This window comes from Mytilus californianus, unplaced genomic scaffold (assembly GCF_021869535.1).
Source record: "Mytilus californianus isolate M0D057914Y unplaced genomic scaffold, xbMytCali1.0.p SCAF_10, whole genome shotgun sequence".
In the NCBI taxonomy this organism is placed as follows: domain Eukaryota; kingdom Metazoa; phylum Mollusca; class Bivalvia; order Mytilida; family Mytilidae; genus Mytilus; species Mytilus californianus.
Window position 1 is genome coordinate 12530829 of NW_026262582.1, and position 27278 is coordinate 12558106.

The 27278-nt window shown below is 31.4% G+C and overlaps 1 protein-coding gene across 2 annotated transcripts; it reads left to right on the forward strand.

The window, feature by feature from the left end:
- The first annotated feature begins 204 nt into the window (after window positions 1-204).
- LOC127717632 (uncharacterized) lies at window positions 205-13160 on the forward strand. 2 transcript variants are annotated; one of them, XM_052223357.1, is made up of 6 exons: window positions 205-387; window positions 2901-3536; window positions 5338-5726; window positions 7744-8113; window positions 9667-10085; window positions 12030-13160. In XM_052223357.1, the coding sequence occupies exons 2-4, from the start codon at window positions 3288-3290 to the stop codon at window positions 8102-8104; spliced, it is 999 nt and encodes a 332-aa protein (XP_052079317.1). In that variant the 5' UTR covers window positions 205-387; window positions 2901-3287; the 3' UTR covers window positions 8105-8113; window positions 9667-10085; window positions 12030-13160. The 2 variants fall into 2 exon arrangements, with proteins under 2 accessions (XP_052079317.1, XP_052079316.1); XM_052223356.1 differs by having other exon boundaries at window positions 210-387.
- The last annotated feature ends 14118 nt before the right edge of the window (window positions 13161-27278 follow it).

Genomic DNA, 27278 nt, shown 5'->3' on the forward strand with positions numbered 1-27278 from the left:
ATTGTACAGTTCCGTTTTCGTCATTAGCTTTCCCACTGATGCAGATCTAGATGCATTAGATCAATTTCAACCATTTAACTCATCAGAAAAACTTAATAATCCACATTGTTTGCTTATTTCCATGGAGAGAAAAAAAAAACATTACGTCCTTATTGATTGATATATTTAAATAGTTTTTATTTCACTTGCACTCGACAATAATTATATCGCTCAATGATTTTGGTTTAAAATAAAATGTGAACGACTTTGTCAATACATTAGGTATCGTTGATTGGAATTTCACACGGCAACATTGAAATTGTCCTAACTTGTTTGGAATAAAGCCAATTGTAAAAGTAAAACTTCTCAATAAGTTATAGAGATTTTTGAAAAATTTAAGTTTTTAGGGTAAGTTTAAGTTTTGTATCTAATTTGTTTACCTAATTGTTTTTCCTTTGACTTGTAGTCAATTCATACTTATATTATTTTTATTAATCCACGAATGTTGTTTTGTTCTTGATGCAAGTTCAAATTTCATGTAGTGATATTTAATGAAATATAATTACACAAAAACGTTAAAAAATAAATTTTTATACTTTAATTTCGTATTAGTTGTTTGTGCAATATCACGCGGTCGAACAGTTTCTTCTTCGTGTGTTTTTCCAATGTAGAATTCTATCATTTTACCTGCGACGTATTTTTTTTAATTGCATCATATTTTATTGAACATTTTAACATTTCGTCGTGTGAATCTTAAAATGATGTATTCCCCATTTGGAAATAGTGGTACACGTTGAAAGTTTAAATGTGCAAACATAAATATTTGACAGAGTTATAAACAGTTATATAAGAATCGAATTTATGTACACGAAGAGTAACTCTGTCAAATGTTTTTTTTTAAATAGACAAGCAACTTAGATAAATAAAGCATCCCCTTTTCTGGAGATAGGACACTTCACTACAAACAATGCTCTTTTAGAAAACGAACGTTATTATTCTCACGACTATGATTATATTCAGTTGTATGATCTATAACCAAATGTGGCATATTCCTTATTTTCACATTATTTCCGTGATTGGTGATACATGCATAAGAGGAGACGGCAATCACGTCGGCACATTCAGCTATGGTCCATATTGAATTCATGCGTTACACTTTGTTTTTACTATCTGGTTTTATATATGAAAAATATAAGTTTCGAATATAGGAATACTACTGTGCCAATAAAAGTGTGAAATTTTTAAGACATTCTGAGATAAAAAGTTTTTTCTTCGATAAAATACAAATCGAAATAATCAGTTTCAATGTATTCATAATACGTAGTTTTGGGAATTATTATCAGTCATTAAGTACGTTCTATTTTAGTATACAATCTTTAAAGATACTACATATCACTTTAAGTGCAGTATACATAACATGTAACATATGACCAAACGAGTAGATTATACTAAAATATCAAACAAGATAATTTAGGCAATATATTTTACATTACAAAAACCTATTAAATGGAAGTTTCAACCTAAGTTGAAGGTAAGCAAGCATATTATTAGCTAGAAATGCCCCCCCCCCCCCCCCCCCCCGCCTTTCTCCCCAAAAAGAAAAAAATCGGATTCTCTTTAATTCTTAAAATCATTAATATTACATATTCATATTAGGAATATTAAGAAACAACCAACTAGACAACTCAATAGGTATCGGTTTGCAGGGTTATGAAGTTCCTACACTAACCGGAATGACTAATACAAGTAAAACACAATCGAACTAACGAAATTCAATCCTAAAATAATTACAAATAATAATCTGTTTTAACTATTATTGTATTGGTTCAAATGAATGTATTATATAAACGTTTTCAGTTCGTGCTAACACTCATGTGGTTTTATATTTCCTTCAAATTGGAACTTTTCTACAACACGTAGATAGTTTAAATTAGCTCTATCTAATGAATAAGATTGTGGAAATCACTATACAAATGACTATCAATGATAGGGGTATAATTATACATTTCACTTTAGATAAAATTTAGACTAAATTTCAAAAGTAGCTTGTCCTTTATGGAAGATGTCCGTTCGGAACCTACAATTTTTACAATGTTCAAACTATTTCTGTTGCGATCTTCCATTTGAATAATTTCTTTTTTCATTAATTCTATTGATAGACTGACTATTCTGTTGTCCTTAACATATTAATTATAAATGGGCATTTATCATACATTGAAAGAAAGCTCAAGATTCACAAAACTGCTTGCAAACAAAAAAGGTATAATAAAATGTCTAAACAAAATGAAATATGCTTTGTAATGATATTCTAAAGTCATATGAAACGAGTTTCTGATTATTATGAAGTGAAGGAAATTATGGAACCAATGCATGCATAATATACTAAACTACGTCCACTGTGTACATTTTGTATATTTATTACGAATCCGTATAATCGACAAAAAATATTTCAATATATTCTATATAGCTGCTAATTAACATTCCGGTTTTGTTCCGAAAATACTGATTGTGACATTGATACACAATAAAAAAGAATCATGGAGCATGTGAAATAGGTGAGACGATAGAGTGATGTCTGTTTGTTTTATTTGTTAGATTGTTCATGCGTTTCAATTAGTCGATTTAAATTTGTCCTAAACGTTTTCAAATGATTTGATGTATTAAAGGTTTCCTTTCATAATCGATTGATAATATCTTCTTTCATATTTTAAATCTTATTTTTCATTACGGATTTCCTTAAATTAACCATCTACGTATATAAAACTTATTCAACTCTTTTTTGTTAAATATAAAGTATCACATGACGTTAACAAACAATAGCTGTATTGAATTGATATTAACATGTTATATTGTTTAATTCATTGGAATATGAAAATTTATGCAAGCGTTGAAAAAAAATAATTAAAATATTTGTTTTACAGCTGTCAACACAAGGAAATGAGTCAAAACTTGAAACGAACCTTGTCAAATCACAGCGACCTGGACTTAAAGCATGACATGACCATAGAATCTAAAATAATCAGATCTGTCAAAAATGATGATAGGATGGAATTTAACCATTGGTGTGCAACCGTATTTTATGCATTTGCTACGTTAACAGAGTCGTATTGGTGTGATAGCTGTCCATTAATCAGTATGGAACTATTATCAGCAATAACATCTAGGTTACTAAACTGTCTACATAAATTTCTTTCGCTTTTAGATCGAGATATGCAAATCAGAAAAGAAACAATCACTGATTCTAAACTGGTGAAAGCTGGTGATATCCTACTCACTCCTGATCTGAAACATGTGATTGTAAAAGATGTATGTGCTACCAAAACAGACAAATTAATAGAAAAGACAGAATCAGTTTAGAGATTCTTCATGCGACTAACCATTTGCTTCTTTCTAAAAAAGTGTCAAAAAGTACGTTTGCGTTGATACCTCAGACATCAGTTGTTGCAGTCCACAAAAAGTGTAATCAATATGAAAAAGACACTTTTATTGCACATGCATTACGTTACGTTGGAAAAGTGTTACTTCCACGATCAAGCGATTCATATGGGTTGCTACCGGTTTGTATAAATGATCAAGAATCAAATCTATGTTTTATTAGCAAATACAAAACATCATAAACACCACTGAAACATTTCTGTAGGCGATCAGGCATCTATCATGTAAAAAAAGATATGCTAACCACACAACTTAACACTAAATCCAATCTTTAAAGAGGACATTTCACTATGGTAGTGTAACTTTTGCCTGTCACTTAACCCTTACCATGCGGCGACCGTAATATTAAGGTCTTACCCAAAATACCGTTATTTGGCTCCAATGGCTCTCCATACTTTTAGAGGTCAACTTTATGCCATTAATTTCAAAGTGTATGCATGTAAGGACAACCTTACGCTATTTATTGTCATGTTTCTCATGTTAAATGTTCATTTTGAGCTCAAATACCAACTTCGGATAAAACTGGTTATTTTAGGGGTGGGCTTCTCTTCGATGTCTGAGGCCTAAAACTTCCAAAAATAGTGTAAATCAACGGGAATATAACTACTGATCGTGTTTATTATTGAAATACGCCTAGAAAACGACTACTTCAGGTCGCAGGTCCAGTTGAAGTCAAAAATCGGAAAGAATCGGAAAATTCCGGATTTTTTGTGCTGTGCAAATGACCTTGTTTAGACTAGGGGAAGGGGGGGGGGGGGGGGGGTGCCCTAGACTGCTGTACCCAGATCAGTTTCACTTCGACCTAAGAACTGTTGTGGACAATGTGTCCATTGGGGTCTACTCTTTATATTCCATGTCTACATTACATACTGGCTAAGCCCATTCCATCCCGAAATTGTATAAAACATTTGACTTTCAAACCTCTTCAATCTAATATCAAAGACAGATGGAAAGAAACATTCTAACTATGTATCATTATTTCATTGGTAAAGGAATAAAGGGAGAAGATATCAAAAGGACAATTAAGGTGGTACCAAACACCTCGACTAAAATTAATTTGGCTCATCTAATTTTCATAAAGTTTTGACAAAATATTTACTTTGACCCTTTTACAAAAATATGAAAATTTCTAAAAACTTGAATCAATCACTTTATCGGAAAAATTTCATTGGATATATAGCAGTTTGACAAACACTAATTTTGATCATTGAGAGGCTTAACATTTCCTTAACAACAAAACGTGATTAAAACGTTCATCTGATTTTTACAGAGTTATCTCCCTGTAGTGTTATGTACCACCTTAAAAACATAAGTCAAAGAAAAACTAACAAATATCACAATATCACACTTAGGAAAAACAACAGTCATTATAACACTACAAAGAGAAGTAGAGATTGAGCAACACCAATTTCACCAGAAACTGATATAGTTTTACGTACACCACTATCAAAAACTAACTATTGAAGAATTTGTGTTATGAGTAATAATTAATTATTAGCAAATCGATGCATGGGAAAAAATCAGGAGCATGTAATACAGTGTTTATCGTTAGTTGCAGTCTGCCATATTTGTTTTGCGTTTAGGGATTTGTCATGAATGAGACCGTAAGTTTTCTTAACTGAATTGTTTATTATCGAGGCAAGTTATGCCTTATTAAATATTATGGTTTGTTGAAGGCCGTAAGGTGACCTATATTTGCGATATTCATAACCATTTGGTATAGGGTAGATAGTTGTGTGACTGGAGTCATGCCACAATTTATTTCTATATGAGGATTAATGTTAGTTTTGATTATCCTTTATATGGTAAAAGTTCATAAATCATAAATAATACTAATTAATGACCAGGATGACTTATTTTCATATGACTTACTTCTTATCTTAGTGAAAATCATTACATGCTTAGTATTATGTTTATTTCTAGAGTATTACTGACCTAATAGGATCCATGATGTATCGACGACAAATATATGGGACTAATGACATCAACCCCGGAGACATAATTGTATTCCTATACCATGGTTTATTCCAAAAAGGTGTTATATTAAGCAAACACCAGGCGCCAAATAATTTACTGCAAGTCACAGTTTACTGTATTGACGAGGCAGGATGCGTTTCTGAAACTAATAGCATTTACAACTTGGATAAGGAAATAGTCACCCGGTACGCATACAGCGATTTGGATTCCGTTATCCGAAAACGAGTGCTTTATACGGCAGAACAGATGAAAGGAATGTGCTTGTTTAGAGGACTTGTCCAGAAATCTTTACGATTCGTATTAGGTTGCCTGTCTGGTGACCTTTTGTATACACAGTAAGAACAATTACGTTTATAGGCACGAATAACTTTTATCAAATCGATTGAGTGTATCATTATAAAACAGGAGATGTGATACGATTGCCATTGAGACAATTGAGATATATAAAAACAACTATCAGTCAATGTACGGCCTTCAACAATGAGCTCATACTCATACCGTCTGATAAACTTATATGGTTATGACAAAAAGAGAAAACAATAAAAGGAAACTTAGTAACTATCTGATTTAGGCTAAAAACAATAAAGGAAAAACCTATACGTTAAGCAACAATCCCTCTCCAAACGTAGGACAGTGATGTAATATAACCGCACAAAATAAGTGCAAACTGTAAAATATTGGAAATGGCTTGAGTCATCAGATCGATCTGCACATAGCGCTTAAAAAAACCTGACAGAAAGAACAAAAAACACTTGTATTTTTTTATTTGCCGTATTGCTTTACCTAATAAATCCGCGAAATATATGCTGAAATTGACGCTTTCAAGGTCAAGAAGGCCATAGCTTGTAAATTGTTTACCTTTAATTAAATCAACGTCTAAGAACGAACCCCACCAGAAACCAGGGTTATACCAGGAGCTCCAGAAGGGTGAGTAGATGCTGGTCCAAATGTGTCATCGGTTATGTTGCTGATGGTATGTACAAATTCGATAAAACATCTCATTCGATGATGTCTGAATCGAGGACAATAAGAGGATATTGTGATTACGACAATTGTAAAAAATATCCGTGGTCATCTGTTGCAAAGATATTTCATTACCAATAATGACCATTATAGTAGTATATATTTATGATAAAGTAAAACATTTTAAGATAATCCTAAGCTTTAACAGCTGAAAAACCAAATAAGATTTACAATAGGATGAGATTAATGGCTGTCCACAACTTTTACCAATTACATGTTTATTTGAAATAAACCTGTTATTTTGGTTTGCTCTTTCTGAGATGTTTTTCATTTATACTTATAAACTGACGCTGTAGAATATTTGAAGAAACTTTTAACGTTTATACATCCAGTGGACGAAGAGATAACATTTTTGTTAGACATGACCCTATTAACGTAAAACAATACTCCAATTAAGATATTCAACTATAAATCATCAATTAGTTCTCGCTATGTTTACAAGTTTGTATGTAGCGATTATCACAGCTTCCTTCTATTTGAACTTGTCATATAAATGGGAGGTTTAGCTAGCAATAACATCAGATTTAACCCACCATTTTCTTCTGAAAATGCCTGTACCAAGTCAGGAATATGACAGTTGTTTTACATTTGTTCCGTTGGTTGATAAAGTCTACATTTTGATTTTGTCCGTTTATATGAACTTTCCCCTTTTAAATTAACCTTGGAGTTGACTATTTTTGTTATTCTGTTATTATCTAAAGGCCTTAAACATACATTTTCAAGATCCAGATCACCAAACAATTTGCTGTTTTATGGCTATTGTCTATTGTCTCTTGCACATCATTCCTACATGCCATCTTATCTTACAAATTATACATGTTAGATTACTAAGCCGAACATCACCATAACAAAGGCAATCAACCAGAAAGTGCATTATTGATTTCAAAATCAGTATTCTGCGACAACTGAGTTCACATGGACGCACTTAAAATAATACAACGAGGCACCTGTGACGATCACACTCGAGGAAATTACAGGCTTTTGGACTGTATTCAACACTGTTCAATCGAAGCGTTCACAAATAAATTTTCATATTTGAATATATTAAAGTGTATTTGAATATTTTTCACAATTAGTGACAAACTCACAAAATATATTCAATTGTTATAGTATAAAATGGAACTTTTTATAAATGTGCAAACCTGTTCCTAGGTTGCATATATGTAAACTATTAGAAAAATTGGTAGTTTCATGACATCATTTTATTTTGTTTTACAAAATATTTTTATTATATTTTTTCTGGGTTTATCTTTATCAGTAACATAAAAACTGTTAAATTTGAAAACCAGGGATGTGTAAATACGTTATACATGTTTTATTCATTTCCAGACATCAACCCATTTTCATAGGCTTCCGTGAAACAAAACTAAAAACGAGCGCTTTTCCAAGAATCGAGAACATTGAAAGGTGGATGAATTCTAACTGTTGCGATAATATACCTGACACCATCAAAGAAAATGTTCCTTCATTACACCTTTGTCCAACCATATTAGTCCTTACCTCCACAGATGGTGAAACAGAACCTGCTTTGCTATTTGAAGACAAGCACATCATAAAAACAAAGGTCGAAACATTCTCGTCTCCTTCAAGAGCAAAAGAAAGAATCCGTCGGCGGTGCAATGTCTGTAAGACGACGAAAGCAGAACCAATTGTTGTTTGTATGCTAGGAACAGATGAACACGGAGACTAAACAAAACAGGTTGATATTGAAATAAGGAGTTATTGCACCACTCTTTATGTAGATGTTTTCTTTTAATATTATGAATCGCAGTTTCGCTAAACTTCACAAAGACCCTACGAAACATAACATGGTAGATTTAACAATACCTGCAGAAATTTTTAACGGCAAACTCACTGAAAACATTCAAACCTTTTTTTAGATATATAAACGAAATTTGTTAATAACAAATTAATCTTATAAAAAGTAACGTTAAAACATAATGTGACCTTTTTGTAGTATAAAAATTTCAAATGGCAGTATGCATATCAAACTTTGTTTTATTTTGTATTTACCCTCCTTTGATAGTATGTTTTTAAATGGGAAGTACGTTTTGCAGTGGATTCGATATAAACATGCGTGCAGTAACGACTCAGATTTCACAGAAATTAAAATTTTCATTACTAAAAAACGTTTGTAAACAAGGAAATCGAAACGATTTATATCTGTGCAAAACATTACTAATATAAAATAAGGAAATGAAGTATGATTGCCAATGAGACAACTATTCACCAAAGTTCAATAAAGTGGATGTTAGCAATTATAGGCAACTTTTGTTGCCTCATTCTACCTGCAGGTGTTTCATATAAAAAACTAGTTTGACTCGTAAAAAACAACAGCAATCTCACCTGTAACAACTATCAATTACATTACCGATTCATCTGTTGCATACTGTTTTTTTTATACTTTATCCCGTCCCCTTTTCTCCGAATGTGACCACCGATTTAGTTTTTCTTTGTTGATATATTTGTTTTTTTTTATGGTAATTAAGATTATAACACAATCATGACAATGTTGACTGCTGTACCCCTTTTTTGACATTTTTACCTATTATGTCTGTTTGTTTTGTTCACACATTGTTGTCAATATAATGGAAAAACTGTCATACAAGTGAGAGGTTTAGCTAGCTCTAAAACCAGGTTTAATCCACCATTTTCTACATATGAAAATGCTTGTACCCAGTTAGGAATATGACAGTTGTTATCCATTCTTTTGATGCGTTTGAGCTTTTGATTTTGACATTTGATAAGGGACTTTCCGTTTTGAATTTCCCTCGGAGTTCGGTATTTTTGTTATTTTACTTTTTAGACTTATTACCGGGTTTGTACTAACAGTATCAAAACGACGGTTACCACATGTGGAGCAGGATCTGCGTACCCTTCGGGAGCACCTAAGTTCACCGCCTGTTTTTGGGGGGTTCGTTTTGCTCCGTCTTTAGTTTTCTATGTTGTGTTTTGTTTACTATTGTTTGTCTGTTGTCTTTTTTAGCCATGGTGTTGTCAGTTTTTTTTCGAATTTGAATGAGTTTGAATGTCCCTTTTGTATCTTGCGCCTCTCTCTTATATAAGCATCATACATATGATATAATTTTTTCAAACATTGGATCACATAACCTGCTATGAATAGGATATTAAAAAAGAAATAGTTTATGCTATGGTATCCTATACATGCATTTCTACATAAATTCAAGTTCAATTTTAGCAATAAATTATCAAATGATAGTTTTATGATTACACATATTGCATATATTACAGGACATTACTCTCATTGACTTACTAACGGAGACTACAATGGATTGTGCTGACATATTATTCGTATTTCCAAAAGCACAACACAGTCATAGCAACGACAAACGCAGAATCGTAAGCAAGTCAATAGAAAAACAATTAAAGAGAGCAACATTAACAGATAAGATATACTGCAATGTTTTCTTTAATTATGAAACTGACATTGAAAAAAGAATTGCACTATTTGCTGAAGAACAGGTGTATACAGCAGTCAGAGAGTTGAACAAAGCCATCAGAAGAACGCACCGGGAAATGCCACTGAATGGAAATCAGACACAGACTGTCATAGATGACTATGAAAAGAAAATGGAGAAACTTGAATCGTTTTTTCCTTCCGATAAGACAGACCACTATGCATGTCATAAACTTGAAGTTTTACTGCAAAGGTATTTGAAACCAAAAATAATATATATAGGCTTACACCATATAACTTATTTGTAATGCCTCCACTCCTGCTTAACACGATGCTAAATACTAATTTACCATTTTCTTTAAAACATGTTTTTTGCACTCCTTTTTCTTTTTTCTCTCTCTCTCTTTGAACAGAATTTTTCGTGAACTATTTTTTTCGAATATCATATGTGATGCATTGAGCAGAGGCAACAAAGGTCTACTTATCGTATATAACACTTTAATAGTACTTTCTGTTTAAATTATTTTTTTCGTTTATGTTTTCTATACTTTTAGTATTTGTTAGTTTCCGTTAGAAAGTTTATAAGGGTGCAACTTATGAACATTATACCTTACCATCGATCATATCTTAAAAGTAATAAATTCTCGTTGTTTCAATAACAATCTATAAATGACTTTCAGAAAAAAAGAAACTGATTTTTGTTGTATATCATAGTTTCTCGTATTGTCGAAAAATGACGTGGGAACCAAATTTTGGTCCATTTACAATTCCAACTTTGGATGTTTCGACGAAATATAGAAATATCTTTTTTTGTTGTGTAATATTGTAGCTTTGTGAAAGAATCAATTATGAAATTAATATACAAAAACAATTGAAACAAAATTAAACATTAGTATTCCTTCCTGTTTAAGAAAGGTGCTGATCAACTAACAAATGTAGGTGATAATGGGACAATGGTTGAAATATATGTATGGATTGGACTCCACCAGATTGAACCAATATTGCTAAAAAAATCTTTATAAGGAACTGACTAAATGCAACAGACTTGGAATCATGTAGGGTCTCCTACCAAGTCTAAAATGTTGTTAAACAATTAAATAAAAAGAAACATATCGGTACTTTGGATCTTTGGCTACGAATACAAGAAGATGTCAAGTCAATGAAACAGCAACCATTGAACACACAAAAACTAAAAGACATCTAGAAGTAAAATACAATACTGTTATCTACAGATCATTTAGTTATTAACAGTTCATGCATTTATCTACAGTCAGCTCATTTATTTATTAACGGTTCATTTATTTTCTTCAATTTTAACTTCCGTTAAATTGTAATGATCACACAGTTATCGTCAAGTACCCTTGATATTTTTTTATAACAAATAGCCTCTTTCGACATACTCCTTGTACAAAAAATCGAAGTTTTAGGACTTTGTATTTATCAACGGAAATATGGACACTTATGATTTTTTTTCTCATGACTTGAATGTGTCCATTTTTACTGTATATCAGTAAGACTTGGAAAATTGATTAATAATTCAAACACTTCCTCGTTCTCTTTGATTAATCAGAGGATACTTTTCATTTTACATGCCTAAAAGTTATATATCAATAAGATCAAATTCTTAACTGTACATACAGAGGCATAAAACTAGATTTTGAAAACGTTTTCAAATTCTTTTGAATGAAGTAATTTTATGACATACTTAACTTTGTTATGATATAGTTATTACGTCAAAAAGCAATTTCGACATTTCCACGCTTAAATATCGTTTCTTGACGCCTTTATTATAGAAAAGTTCGCATCATACGTCTCCACAACACTGAATTATATAAATGGTATAAACATACTTGTCTAAGGTTAATAGGTGTTTTTGTAGGAAATGAAAGGATATGGAGTAAATGTACATGGGACAAAATCGCACACAATACATAGAAAACATAAAAAATTATCAATGAACAATGCTTTTATTCCTGTTCTTCATCTTGACAGATGATTGTATATGTACAACACGTCTGTTATAACAATAATTGTTTTTCATTTTCAGGGTTTTTTTTAATGTCATACTATTAATATTATTTCTGCAAATGAAATCCAATTTAACAATATCAATACAACTACTATTGATAATGTAATAAGACATTAACAGAAAAACCAAATTTTATATGATTTAACACTTCTGTTTTTTTTTATTTAGACATTCAGATGTCTCTGCATTTTCATTGAATGATGGGCAGATGCAAATCTTTACTAAAGAAGAGAAATCTGTTCGTTGTTATATTGAAGAATTTTTACCGAAGAACATGTGCCCCTTTACAGTGAGACAATGGTCAAGCAATCCAAAAATATCAAAGTGTCATTTAAAGCAAGGCAGCAAAGTAAGTAGATCTAATGATCACAGTCAAGAATATGGAACCCTCGGGTTTTTCTTACGTGATAATGAGGGAAGCCTTTATTTTACGACATGTGCACATGTCATTCAAAACAATAAAGAAGTTTATACCGACACTGTAGAATCAGCAGTTGGAAAGAGTGTAATGGCTCCTAACGTGTATGCAGATTCAATCACCGACGGTCTCGACTTATCACTGATTAAGGTCTTCAAGGAAAAGATTGAACATTGTCGATATGGATTGCGAGATTCTACAGACAGGTTTGTAACCGGAATAGTAGCCCTCGCAAACGATAGTGAAATGAAAAATATGAAAGTATATAAATGGGGAGCGAAAACTGAACTAACGAAAGGAACTTATAAAGGATCAATATTTGTGAGGGAGGGTGAAGAATTTAAAAATCGTATTCACTTTATACAAAACAATCCAACAAATGCGGAATTTGCAGAAGAAGGAGATAGCGGTTCATTGATTTGTTTTGAAGCGACGGATTCACCACAACTATCAAGCAAATCAGCTGCCTTTATATTTGTTGGGAAGTGCTTAAGCGGCAAAGAATTTCTTCCCGAAGAATTCAAAGAAAAAGACCTTTTTGCAGGGCTTGGGTATCATGTGAGCAATGCATTTGAGTGCAAAACTCGTAATTTGAATCCTATGCTTACACCCGGGAACGACAATGGCTCTATTCAACAGGGAGCTGGAATACAGTTTTAATCTTAAGTAAAAACTGTTTGAATATAACATGTATAACAGCCGATGTTTTTTTAATTTCAAAACTAAGACATTCAAAAGCAAAATTCATTGATTATTTCAAGAATAAATAAGCGCAACACTAACCAAAATGACCTCATTGCAATTAATGATCTCAAGGTCACATTATTTTAACCAACAATTCCTAAGCATTGTTTGATAAATAATATATTTTATAAAAGTTTCATTTGTGACCTGTTCTATATATTTTGTCACATAACCGACATTTTTATGAGATTTTAATATACATTCACCTTGTTCCTTATCTCGAGAATTCAAATTATTGACCTGTTGACGAATCATCTCTTTTAAAACATTCCCATAAACGGCGTGAATATATAAAATCAAAGTCTATTTTTGATCATGTTGATGGTACGGTTTTTTGTATATCATACACATATACTGGGGAACGTTTTCAATGTCAACGTTTAATAGCGTTTATGAAATGCAAGTATAGCCTTAGTCGTATTTTCATTCATTCTTAATGTTTCGTTGATAAATATAGATATTTCGATTTCACTTTGTGAATCAGACGTACGCTCATGTTAACATAGTGGAGATATTCTATGAGGTAAACATGGTCGCCAATGAGACAACAACAGAAGGATACAAACTAAAAGGCCAGATGAGCATATGCATATTTTAATATAATGGATTCAATGTTAGAATATTATTTGCTATGAGGATACTGTGTGGGTCAAAATCAGTCGTTGTACTGTCCACTTCTGTTTTTGACTGATATTTATACAAAACAATGGAGTACAGGATCCACAAAAAAGCTCAAACATACTTTTTATAGTTTATAAGAAGAAAAAAAAAACATAAAACATTGATAGAAGTTGTACTTAGATGATGTGAACGTATTTGTAGAACTTGTGTTGCTTTTAACTTTTCAAATTTTCGCTCTATCTATTATAGTTTCAAGTTCCAAGGTAAACACGAAATTGAGTTAATTTCAGTAACGTTTTTCCTACAAGGTGACACATGGAGATAATTGTACAAAAAAAAACTTTATTAGTGCTTCTTTAAATTGGCCAGGTTCCAATATTTCTTTTTTATGATAAATTATTTAAAATCAGAGGAGCTCTCATCTGCATTCTCTAAAATTTTATTTGAAAACGTATAATTCATAAAAAGGATAACACGAATAAACAAACATGTTGCACATCTCATCAGAACCCACAAGCCGCTAACAACTGATTATTCTGAAGAAAAGCTGTACATTCAAATGCAAAATACAACGATTATCACATATCCCATATTAGCATGACCTGAAATGGTCACAAAATGTGTTGACTTATATCAGTGTACGTGCGCCTAAACTTTCCTATTACATATCTTAATCAATTATATTGTTAAAATAAAATAAACAATAAACAACCTGAACAGTCAAGCTATCAACTGGATTGGCATTGCATATGAAATATAAAAAAGACAGCACATATTTATTTGGAAAGCAGGATCAAACTGTCCTCGCATCTACCCGAAGCTAGCTAGTTGAGTGACAGGTATAAGTTAAACAATGTGGCTCCGGAAAGCTAAAAAACATATCAAACACAGTATTGCTAACAATTGAAATATCATCATGAGTTTGAATTGAAATAAGTCATATTTATGAGAGGCCTGTACGTATGTAAACGTATTGAAGACTATCAACAGACGAAGCATTTAAACAAAATTACCAGGTTTAATCCACCATTTTCTACATAAGAAAATGCCTGTACCAATTCAGGAATATGACAGTTATCCATTCGCTTGATGTGTTTGAGGTTTTGATTTTGCCATTTGCTTGGGGACTTTCCGATTTTCCGTGGAGTTCGGTATTTTTGTTATTTTACTTTTTACCAAGTTCTGAATAAGCAGGTTGTGATAACAATGACAATATAAAAGATCTGTCTATATTTTTAATCACGTATTTAGCCTATTCACTGATCAAAACATATTAAAATTTCCTCTGTAAGACGTAGATTTAATACTTACCTCAAACAAACAAATTATTATGTGCTGTCTTGTATGTTCGCACTACTCAACTTAGTACTTGACATTCTTCGTTTAGATCTTACTTTTATTTCTAAGAGCCTTCAATTTGCAATCTGTACATGCATAGTTATCTTCACATTAATGTATACATTTGTCAACAATATTCATTCATACTTTCCGAATTATTTAAATTGTGTTTATTGACATGACGGTCCTTTAAGAAGAAAAATGTCAACATCTTGGTTTAGATTAATATCAACATTACCTCTAACGAAAAAAAGCGTTTGCAGAAATTTGACGAATTCGAACAGTTAAACATTTTGGACAGTTTTTATCAATATTTACGTCTAATATGATATATCGATAAATGAGAAAGTACCTCTAGTTGAACGTTCATACAAGTGAAAGCTTACTGGTACTTTTGAATTATCAAAATATTTTCGTATAAATTTCGAGACCGGTAAGTATAATTTAGATAGACATAAGGAGATGTGGTATAATTGCCAATTAGACAGCTATCCACCAAAGTTGAAATGAAGTGGATGCATGCAATTATAGGCAATCATACTGCCTTCAACAATGAAAAACCCATACCGTAAAGTCGGATATTAAAGGCCCCGACATGAAAAATATAATACAATTTAAAAGAGAAAACAAACGGCATAATTCATAACATTTTTTTTACTTTTACGAAAACAAATTTGAAAGACATGAACCAGGACAACCACTAAACTACAGGCTCTTGACTTGGGACAGAATGTGGCGGGGTTAAACATATTTGAAGGCGCCAACCCTCCCCTTACCTTGGTTAGTGGTGTAACAGTACGATATAAGACCAAACTATAAATTTCAAGCAGAAAAGCATCTTACTAAAAATACAAAACGGACGTAGCAGGGAATTAATACATCTCTCACAGCATGCAAGACACAAAGTACAGATATGAGAGTACTCGCAGTTACTGACATCTATATAGTTCCAAGCCAATAGAAACTTATAAAGATATAATGCATCTAAGACTAAAAAATCAATCAGACACATCCAACATCCAATGGACTTAGTTAAAAGACGTCAGTAACAGTCAGAGAAAAACGACCTTGTGCAATGTCAAAATATAGGTATCGACAGATCGCAGTACCGTGAATGTGCATATGTGTATATCACTAATATTTGGTATGGTTTTATTTTAGTTTATTGATAACAAAAAATCAATATTTATATCAATAAAAACAATATTCGACGATCTAAGCACATTGTTGGTAACCTCTTAGAATACGTTTCATAAAGGATTGATAATTTTACCCGGATTGTATCTAGAAATGTTTAGAAATTCTTACCTTTATTGATTATTTCAATTTTAAAAAATAAATAAAGAAAAAGTGAAAATATCTATGGGACTATAAAGACTAATACGTCAGAGAGAAACTGACAACGCCATGGCAAAAAACGAAATACGAGACAAAAAACAAACAAAAAACGCTACATATAAAAATGAAGACTGAATGACACGAACCCTACCAAAACCACACTAAACCACTTCAACAATGTATTGAAGTGCGTCATATCTGAACCTAAAATGGTTAAATGACAGTTAAAGAGTTACATAGACTACTAAGTGCAAAAAAGAAGGAGAAATAACTCTTATACGAGGTGGTAACGAACAGTTTGGGTATCAATTGCATCAATCCGATAGAAGATATATCAATTCCGTTTAAAGGAAGATCAAACATATGCTAACAGATTTTCCGATCGAACATATGTGGGCTAGATTGCAGATGGAGTATTTATAGATGTGTCCCAAGTCAGGAACCTCTGGCCTTTGCCCGTCTTGTACTAGTATGTTTTTTTTAATTTGGGCTATTTATGTGTTTTGGAGTTGAGTGTGACGTTTATTTTCGCTGAACTAGTATACATTAATATTTATTGGTCAGCTGAGGCCCGCCTCCGGCTGTGGGATTTTCTCGCTGTGATGAAAACCATTGGTGGCCTTGGGCTGTATTCTGTTGATTAGTCGGGTTGTTGTCTCTTTGATGCATTCCCCGTATCCATTCTCAATTTTATATTGTTTTCCCTTTATAACTATAGCTTATCCAACGGAGAACGTCTGTTATTTCATATATAAAAGTATATACAAAAATCTTTTAATGCTATTGCATGGTAAGACAATTCATCATCCTTAATGACAGACAAAAAAAGCTTGCCACTATACATCATGTACTGTGTTACAATTCTAAAAAAAAAAACAACGAGAAAAGGCATAACTCGACTAACCAAATCTACATCAGTGCAGGCGATGTTATCACGATGTTAAATAAGCGTAGGTACAAATCGTGCTGAGGTAAAAACAAAAAAAAGCTAAAGCAAATTCGCAGATCCTACATTGTTGGGGTAAATTTCAGATATAGACAAAGTATATATAAATGCACTTAAAATAATTTTTATTTCCGTATTTCTGTGGGAAACTTTATGTCACAAATGTGGGAAAAACGTCAAAAGACAAAATACACGACGAAATTCTGAAAACATTTAACAATATACCTGTCTTTGGAAATGTGATTAGGTTAAATAAGTTTACCTTTTCTAATTTTCTGTACCAGTATTTGATAAAGACTATTTTATTATTGAATAACGATTAATTAAGAATGATCAAGAAACATCACATTATATATTATCACATAAACATACTAAATACTAAAACATACCATAACTGCTTCTGTACAATACAGTAGCATCAAAGAATCATATTAGTTCAAATCACTTACTTCCATGGAAATTCAACATTAATTGTCGGAGATTTTGTTTTAAACCAATGTCACAATGAACAATCCAAATATTAAAAAAAAGAAATAAAAAATGTTTTATTCATAATTATCAAATTAAAATGGGTAACGTTTATGTTGTTAATACTGATAGATATGGAACACGATTTAAAAATTAATCAAACAACACTATTACTATTCGAAAGAGTCGGTAGTTAGTCGTTTTTGTACTGTCCAGTATTTAGGGAGGATTTCTGTTATCCGTGTCATGTATTATGTAACCTTTGTCAATGTGCTGAAACATCAAATAGAAATAACCAAAATGACAAATCCAAAACTTGCTTTCCTCGTAAACGACTAAACAACAAGAAAAGTTGTGGAATTACGTCTTTTTATTTCCTTTATGCGACTAATACTTTAATAGTTAGGTCCTACAATCGTGTTACATCTTGTTTAACTCCAACAAATAAATGATTAGAATACAAAATTCTTACATTCATGAAAATCAATGATGCCGCTGCAAGAATTCGAACCAGCTTTTAACTTATCATTTCAAAAGAAATATCACAATCGCAACAAGGGATTACCAAAAAGGTTCAATTTCTAACATTTAAACCGTACCTATATATGTCGTAAATTCAAAATTATTTTCTTGATAACTACTCGTTTCTTCTTGTAAATGTAATGCTTTGTGAGTAGTGCTTATTATTTTTAATTTTTGACGTCTGAAAAAAAAAACCTTGTCGTACAAGTGGGATGTTCCGTTTTTGCAATGGCATTGTCAGCGTATTTTCGAGTTTTATCTTAACTTACAACTAGAAATTTACAATGAGGTTCGGTTGAAAATAAAGGAGATGATTTCAGGTCCCCAATTGTAAACTTTCCATTTCTTTGTAACAACATTCAAACAGCGCCTGCACACGGAGTATATATCTTCCAGTTGATAAGATATTCCAGAGCTTGTATTTCCTATCATGATTTCCTTGATAGAGAGTTGCTGCTCACAACGCACAAAGAAGCTACTAATCCAAACGTTTCAACTGGTGAAGTTCAAATCATCCCTTCGTAAATTTTAACGACGCCATCACGAGTTGTTTGACCATTATGGAATATCTGTTTCACAGATGACAACGGATATGTTCCAATTGTCGTAACTACAATCCCGTCCCCTTTTCCCCGAATGTGACCTGGCGAATTAGACTTGTTGCTCAGTCTTTAGTTTTCTATGTTGTGTTTTGTTTGTCTGTTTGTCTTTTTCTTTTTAGCCATGACGTTGTCAGTTTATTTGGACTTATGAGTTTGAATATCCCTTTAGTATCTTTCGCCTCTCTTTTACATGCCTTTTGTATTGTCCGCCTCTTTTTTACAGGAAATTAAAAATTTCATTTTATTGAGATAGATTCATTGTCTTAAATTTGTTTTCTTTCCTGTTCAAAAGGTTTACAATGTCTTTGAGTGAAGTAACATTTTATGAAAACATATAGCCTTGTTAATTTAATGATGTTATATACGTTATAAAATACATAGAAAACACGAAAGTCCAAAAAACTCTACATACACAAAAACACTAATAAACACGAATCCCACCTAAAACTGTGGGAGAAATATTTTGCATTTTTATGTTTCTTAAAGTTTTTAAACATTTCACTTTCGTACCGATTGACATGGGAGCTAACCGTGGTTCATATTTCGTTTAATCTGAATTTCCAGTTGCATCTGTCATATTTAAATGTAGAAAAAATACAGTTAAATGTTGAGTTTACATGTTTTCGTTGACGATACTGATTTTTATCGGGACATTAAATTATAAAAACTACAACAACACATGTTTCTTCATATTATATTCATTGAATATCATCTAATTTCAACATCTTGAATTGTCATCGCTGGTGTGTGTATATATACCTTTGGAATGAATGAACTTAGTCATCAGAAGTGACTGGAAACGTTTTATCCAATACACGCGACCAATAATATTATTTAATACATTTGATGTCTATTATCAAAATCAAAGAATATTTCAGTAATGCAATAGACTTAACCATTTCGAAGCCAGAGATGTAGAAATACATAGAAACATTTAGAGCTTCATGACCAAGATAGGCCTAAGAACTACCTAAATTTTATAATGTATAAGATTTATTTAACAGTTACAAGTAACAACTATTTTGTGTTCATGTGATTGAATCTTTGAACACAAGGTTTGTTTTTACCACCCGGACAATATTCTTCAAGTGGTCATAACTGCCAAATGCTGGTAGATTGAAACTTGTTATGGTGGTCATAACTATTTACTGAAGTAATAACATGGTAAAATAAAGGAAATATTTTAACTTCTTTCCTTTTGCACGATTCAGTTTATTTAAATGAGTGATATTGGTATATTTTATAAATTATTAACATTACCAACCTTTAACTAGTTTTTAAGATGTTACAATATTCCATACTTTAGATATATATATATATCAACATGTATAAATCACGATTTTTTTTTTATTGAAAATGTATGATTTTTACCGGCAAATAAAATTACAGGTATATGCAATTATAGGTCCCTAATAACCGATCACATTGCCAAGCATGCCAGTTGTAAAATGTTAATAACTTAAACAAAAGCCTTCATTCATTAGAAGATATTGACATAACATGAGTTTATAGTAATAAAGGTGATATTTGAAGACTCTTTGAAACAAGAAAATATTTCCTGTCTATTCAACTGTGAGACGAAAATTGTCTAAGTACCGGACATGGAAACTTTTGAAAGGATCTTTAATTTTATGGCTTCTGTGATTAATGGTTTAAACCCCAAAATATCTAATCGACACATAGATCATATCACTTTTAAATAGAAACCTAAAGATTGTGCTTTGAACTTCGAAAAAACATTAAAAGACTACAACAAAACAATTGCAAAAAGACTGCTACGATTTAGTAAGTCTAAACCAACCAAGAAAAAATCATTTCCTAAACTTATCGAAAACAACCAAGCTGAAAATGAGATTCCAGCAAAACAACAGCACTTGATCCTGCTGTGAAGAAACCACGAATTCAACAAATCGAAATGAATGACTCTAGCATCTCAACTGATCATACCCAGATCAAAATGCTGAACTAGCAAATTACTATACTGTTTTATGCCTGCAACTTTAACACCTTCATAATTTCAGTACTAACAGTAATTGTCCGGGTATTGAAAAGTTTTTGTAGTAATGTCTACTCAAAATGTCAATCGACCAGTATTTGCCAGTCATGCCCAGTTTTTTTTCAAGTATTTACAGCCGGCATAGTCAATACTGGCAATGACCGGCTTTTTGTCCACATTTGGTACACATTCCACTTTAAAATCAGTTGTTAGAACGTTTACTGTTGCAACAAAACGTTTTCAAACTTTTGAGTGTATGATGATCAAGCTAAGGCTTTCTTAATTTTATCCCAAAACACGACATTTCCTTGTTCATCATTTGGGTACTCAATGTAAGATTGGCTACGAACTAACTCAAGAATGACTAACGGTAGATCTTTAGGGCGGAGTTGTTCATAGAAGATAAGAAAGAGAATATTCTGACCATCTCTAGAATATATACTTTCCATTCTTGCCATATTAAATTCAAACATGCCATAGTACGAATCTAGAAACGATCGCGTTAATATGCATATTGTTCTCTTACTTTGGTGAATTCCGTCGGTAATATTTTGTGTAATTTCTTCTCCTGCAATAAAGTCCCGTTGATGTACACATAGTGTCATGTTGTCATCACGTTCTAAGTTTGGTATAACTTCCTTTACAATAAAGTCGGTTTCGTCATTTGCATATGATATGAACGCATCGTATTTGTAACTAGAGCTAGTTTTAATACCTTTCAATACGTTATATTTATGTCTGGTCATATAATACAAATAACGTAGTCTCCAACGATATCTAAACAATAACCCAGCAAAAAGTATAACACAAGTGAGAATTATCCCCATGTATATACAAATGATTAACGTAGTATACGAACTACACTCATTTTCAAGTTGTTTTACTATTTCATCATCATTTGTCATATTAACTACGTCATTGTTATCAAACTGGCACGTGTATTAATCCGTGTTTACGAGCAAACCCAAATTAACATCCACCCATTGTAAAAATATGAGATTTTGACAGCTACATTTCAATAGATCATTTGAATGGTCAATTGTCAAGTTGGATTTTTTTGAGAGTTTGTATAATGTATCCATTGATATTTGTGAAGTTATACCACTGATGTTATTGTATGATAAATCAAGTCTTTCTAAATTAACAAGATGAGAAAGATCGATAGTAACATCCGTAAACTTGTTGTGGTTCAGATTTATTTTTACTACATAAACATGTCCGTGAAATATATCAACTGATAAATCCTGAATAAGGTTGAGAGATAAATCAATTTCTCTGAGTTCAGTTTTACTAGAGTTTGTGTATCTTTTAGATGAAAGGTATGCATCTAGCGAGTTATTCCGTAAGTTTAACATTGACAAGTACGGCATTCCGAAATAGAAAGTAGATAGTTTATTATTTGAAAAATCGCAGACTCTTAAAGAAGGAGGCATCATGAAAAGCTAATTGTTCCCTATAGCTTCTACAAGACTATTGTTGTTTGCATATAATTTCTTTATTTTTGTTGATTTCAAGAAAAATGTTAAATATCCTGGTTTAAATATATATACAAAGGGAAAAGAGTTTGTGATTTTCAAACCTCGCAATTCTTTAAAGAATGACAATTCTGCCATTAGACTATACATACTATCATGATCATAATCAGATAATTCGTTATGAGAAATGTCTAAATATCTGAAATTTTTTCTTTTTGGTAATGTCCCACGGTCGTATTTCTGTATCCAACAGGTTTGCATTTCGATATATTCTAGGTAAGGAAGATTTGTAAACGTTATGTTGGTTAAATGATGTAAAACACAGAAACCTGTTTTCAATCGTTTAAGATGCGTTAATGTCCTATATTCTTTTGGAAATTGAAAGAATTGAAATCGTGGTCTTGTATCTACTTCTTTACTATATAATCGTACTAGAGGTGAAAGTAAAACACCCGGGAAAGTGTAAAAACAAGTAACCTTCTCTAAACAACAAATTGTACGCTACATTCAAATATGTTAACGAAACTAATGGTTTGAAAATATTATTTGGCATTTTTAAACTGTAGTTTAAATAATTCCCGTTAAGAAATAATTTCTGAAGACTTTGGAGACCATCAAAAGTTCCTTCTTCTAGATATACAAGTCGGTTCCAAGATAAATTTAATTCGAATAGATTACTCATGTTATTGAATGTTGTTGTCGGAATTCTTTCTATCATATTAAATGAAAGTAAAATTATATGTACTTCTTTCGGAAAATGAGGAATGCTGTTACCAGTAATGTTTTTATGATCACAAGAAACTTTCAGTCTTGAATTATGGCATTTACATCGTTGATCAAATGTACAAATATATTTCTTAGATGTTCTGGTGTATACAACCGATATAAAGTATATAATACAAAATGAAGCAAGGTATACCTTTGGTATGGTCATGATGCCAATTAAAACAGCAAAAATCCTAAAAATGTAAAAAATATATTTCTATGCAATATATATTCAAAAATTATTATAGTTATTCTATTAAAAAAAACAATAAACAATAAAACAAAAACAACAATAACAACAACAGCAATAATGATAATGATGAATAATAGATATTAGATAACAATCATTTAGCAAAAAAAAAAAAAATAATCGTTATACTTATCGAATCTAAGTATCAGTTTTTTAAAGCGAGGATATTTCAATAAGATTTTTTGTCGAACTGAAGCTCCCAAAAGTTACTTTTATAAAGAAATCATCTAGTCATAATCCAATATCTAGTTGAAGTATCCATGGCTTCGTGCTAACTGACACCAGTACCGTGTTACAAAAGGTGATATGGTATATACAGCAATGAAATAGTAACTTAAGGACAAAGTTAACCTTAACACAGGCCAAAGATATGCAAAAAGGTAAGCATACAGTCAACAATAGACATATATTTTTCGAATATACCAAGCTAAAACTTCAAAGTCAATTAAAGTTGTGGATTATTTCTCCAGTAACAATCAAAGATATTTCACAAATACCCAACAGCATTTTTTTTCATATACGTAAGCACACTAAGATATGACATACAACAACTACTGACGAGTTTTCAGCCTTTAAAAAATTCACATGAATATATATTATATATACTGGTTGGGTTAAAAACAAGTTAATGAGATTTGTTTTCAACCATACCCCATTTTTGATCTCGGTCGGTTGATAAACAAAAACGCTCATAAAAACAATCACTAAACAGGACAGTTGAGTACTTATAACTGGTAAATGCCGATAAAAAAAACAACAAAAAAAGCAACACAAATAAAAAAAGAAAAAAAAAAAACAACAAATGATGGTTTCAAGCGATTTTAAAAAAAATTACGGTAACAGTTTTCTAGCAAATATTCCAATCGAGTTATATTATTTGAATATGTTTACTTGCTACTTTTATTGCTTGAATTCAATCTTCAATTTAAAGTGTTCAACTAGTAAACAACGAAAAAACAATTTTTTCAATAGGGATACTTGCAAAGAAATAATTGCTTAACATGCTTAAAAAATATTTAAAAAAATTAACCAGTATGAATATGTGATAAGAATATATATATATATCTTTACCTTTGATAGATTTTAATAACGGTCTAGATCTTTGTGTCTCTTGTAAATGCAAATAGATTACGTAAATTACAATATTTGTATTGTATCGACATAAAAAGTCCTGAGATAGATTTCCTTGTTTGATTATACGGAATAAACCTTTTCTTTTCTAACGCTTTAATGTTGACTAGAACATTTACAAACCATAAACATAGTTTTCCTACACCGAATTTAAAGAGGAAAATATTCTAGGAGGGCAGTCAAAGAATCTTCGAAAACCTAACAACACAATTGCCAATATAAAAAACACTTAAAAGGGAAGTTAAATTCGGCTTCAATTATGACACCTGTCATGTTACGCTTGGCAAATTAAAATAAGGTGATGCTGCTTTTTTTTGAAAAGGGTGAAAAATTCAAATACGAAACAAAACATATTTACATTATATAGTTAACCATTAGTAAAGAAAACCAAAGGTATTGTTTCAAAGTCAAGGATAAATTTATAACGAAAAAAGTAAAATAACAAAAAATACCGAACTGCAAGAAAAATCAAATTCACGTGAAGAGCTTAATGACCAAAAAATCATAGTTAATTAATCTAGAGTCAATTTTGCGTGACGGAGTCGAATCCTTAATTTCATATGATGGTAATTTCTTTTTTATAACGAAGAATTGTAGAAAGGTATGTTCTGAATAATGCCAGCATCGAAGCGCTGAAAACTGAGCTGATTATACCATCGCGGACTTATATTCAACTAGCAGTGATAAAATTAAATAAAAAAAAAAACCAAAAAAACTTTATAAAAGCGGTTTTCTGGGTTAAATTCACATATAGGTGTGACTTCAATAAACCGTGTGTTTAAAAAACATGAAATTATATGTTTTACAAAAATACCATAGAAGCGTGAAGTGTGAAGAAAAATATAGTCAATTGCGAAATTTTATCTTGGAAACAAACAGAAGTATGTATTAAGACATTGTTCGAATTTCGTTATGTTTCTGTGTGCTCTTTGATTATGTACTCTTTCCACTCGATTTTATGGTTTTCATGAAAGTTCATTGTTTAGTTGGTGTATAATATCTTATTTGAGGTAAAACCAAAAGCTTGACTTAATCATAAAATGAAAAAAAACTGTCATATTCCTGACTTTTTTACAGACATTTTCCGGAAAACATGGTGAATAAAGCCTAGTTTTATAGCTAACTGAACCTCCAATTCGTCTGACAGTTGTTTATAGTCCTGCGAAATTGACAAAATTGTGTGAGCAACCAAAACAGATATAATTGGTTAACATGACGCACTATTGTGTGAATGTATTTTTTACGAATGATATCATACTTTCATTGTAAGTTATCTATTGGAAAGAATTTATGTAGCAAGTTTGGGGAAAATACCAAAATACCGTGGGATTTGACGCTAGCGTTTTGATACTTTATGAGTAATATATAGTCCCTCTTTTATATCTCAATAAATGGATGAGAAAAAAGATACACCAAAAAGGCACAATTGAAATCAATTGACAAAATAACTAAATATATATAAATACATATGACACAGATAATTATAAACACTAAAAAGTGCATTTACATCATATTGTATTTTGATATACCGCATTTTGGAAAAATGTTCGCTTGTGTCTAATTCATAAGCTTGCAGTATGTATTTAACGCGAAAAAAATCCTGAGTGAAGGTTTCATAGTCCCTTTTAATGTTTAATAAATGCTGTAAAACGTAAAATATCAACACGACGTGAAATATACGGGTTTATCGGTATAATTTCTTTATATCGAAATGATTAAGGTTGTATGTTAAGTTTAAAAATGTATTTTATTGACAAGAATCACGCATAACAACCAAAACGGGTTATTATAAAAAAACACAAAAATAATTCTAGATCAACAATTTATACATTAAATATAGTTAATGACTTCCAGAGGAACATTAATTCCTACATATACACTATACTTGATGTAATTGTTGATCTGGAAATTGTTTTTGTGTATTTTATCAAAAATTTAGTAGGATTATATTAACGGCGTTTTTTGGGAGCATTTTACTCCCAAACTAAACATAAGGACACGAAGACTTTATACCATTTGTGACGGCTATGTTTGCGTTAGCATATTAATAAACCCTTTCCAAATAACTTTTAATACTATAATACATTTGATATGTGTTATTTTGATATTTACAAAAACTCCTTCAACAATTGCATGCTTTATTGGAACGTAATGTGTTAAGTAGCAAAATGTCAAAAAACAATAATAACGAACTCCGAGTAAAAATCAAAACGGAACGTCCATAAGCAAATGGGAAAATCAAATGCTCAAAACACATCAAACGAATGGATAACAACTGTCATATTCCTGACTTGGTACATGCATTTTCTTACGTAGAAAGTAAACTCAACTTTCCGTATCACTATAACATTATTTTCTCTTTTGCTGACATATGCTTCAATTATTAGTCAAAATCACATGATGTTTTCAAAATCATTGGTGGTTTTTCACGGTTCCTGTAATTTATGGGGTTTTTCAAGGATATATAATTTTAGCCACTCAGACTGAATTTATGATATTACGTTAAAGTAGTTTAGTTTAATCGTTAAAATATAAGTTGTCATATGTTGATTTAACCCACAGGGCCAAGTGGTCTGTTCTGGTCACTTTGCGTCCGTCTTTGTCCGTCGTTTGTCGTCTGTTAACTTCTACAAGGCAGAAATGTTCACAATATTGAGATTTACTTTTGGTTCATTTACAGTAAAACTCTCAGACGACTTCTTATAAGAGTTATTGCCGTTAAATGATAGAGACAAACATTTTGAAATAGCAAAAAAAAAAAAATAAAACTGATCAGAAAGACAAGACTATAAAATTAATTACA

Bases quoted from the DNA above. Each gene is read 5' to 3' on its own strand.
- LOC127717632 (XM_052223356.1), top strand. From the start codon at position 9,703: ATGGATTGTGCTGACATATTATTCGTATTTCCAAAAGCACAACACAGT. The intron at 10,086-12,029 runs GTATTTGAAACC...TTTTTTATTTAG, and splicing joins CTTGAAGTTTTACTGCAAAG to ACATTCAGATGTCTCTGCAT.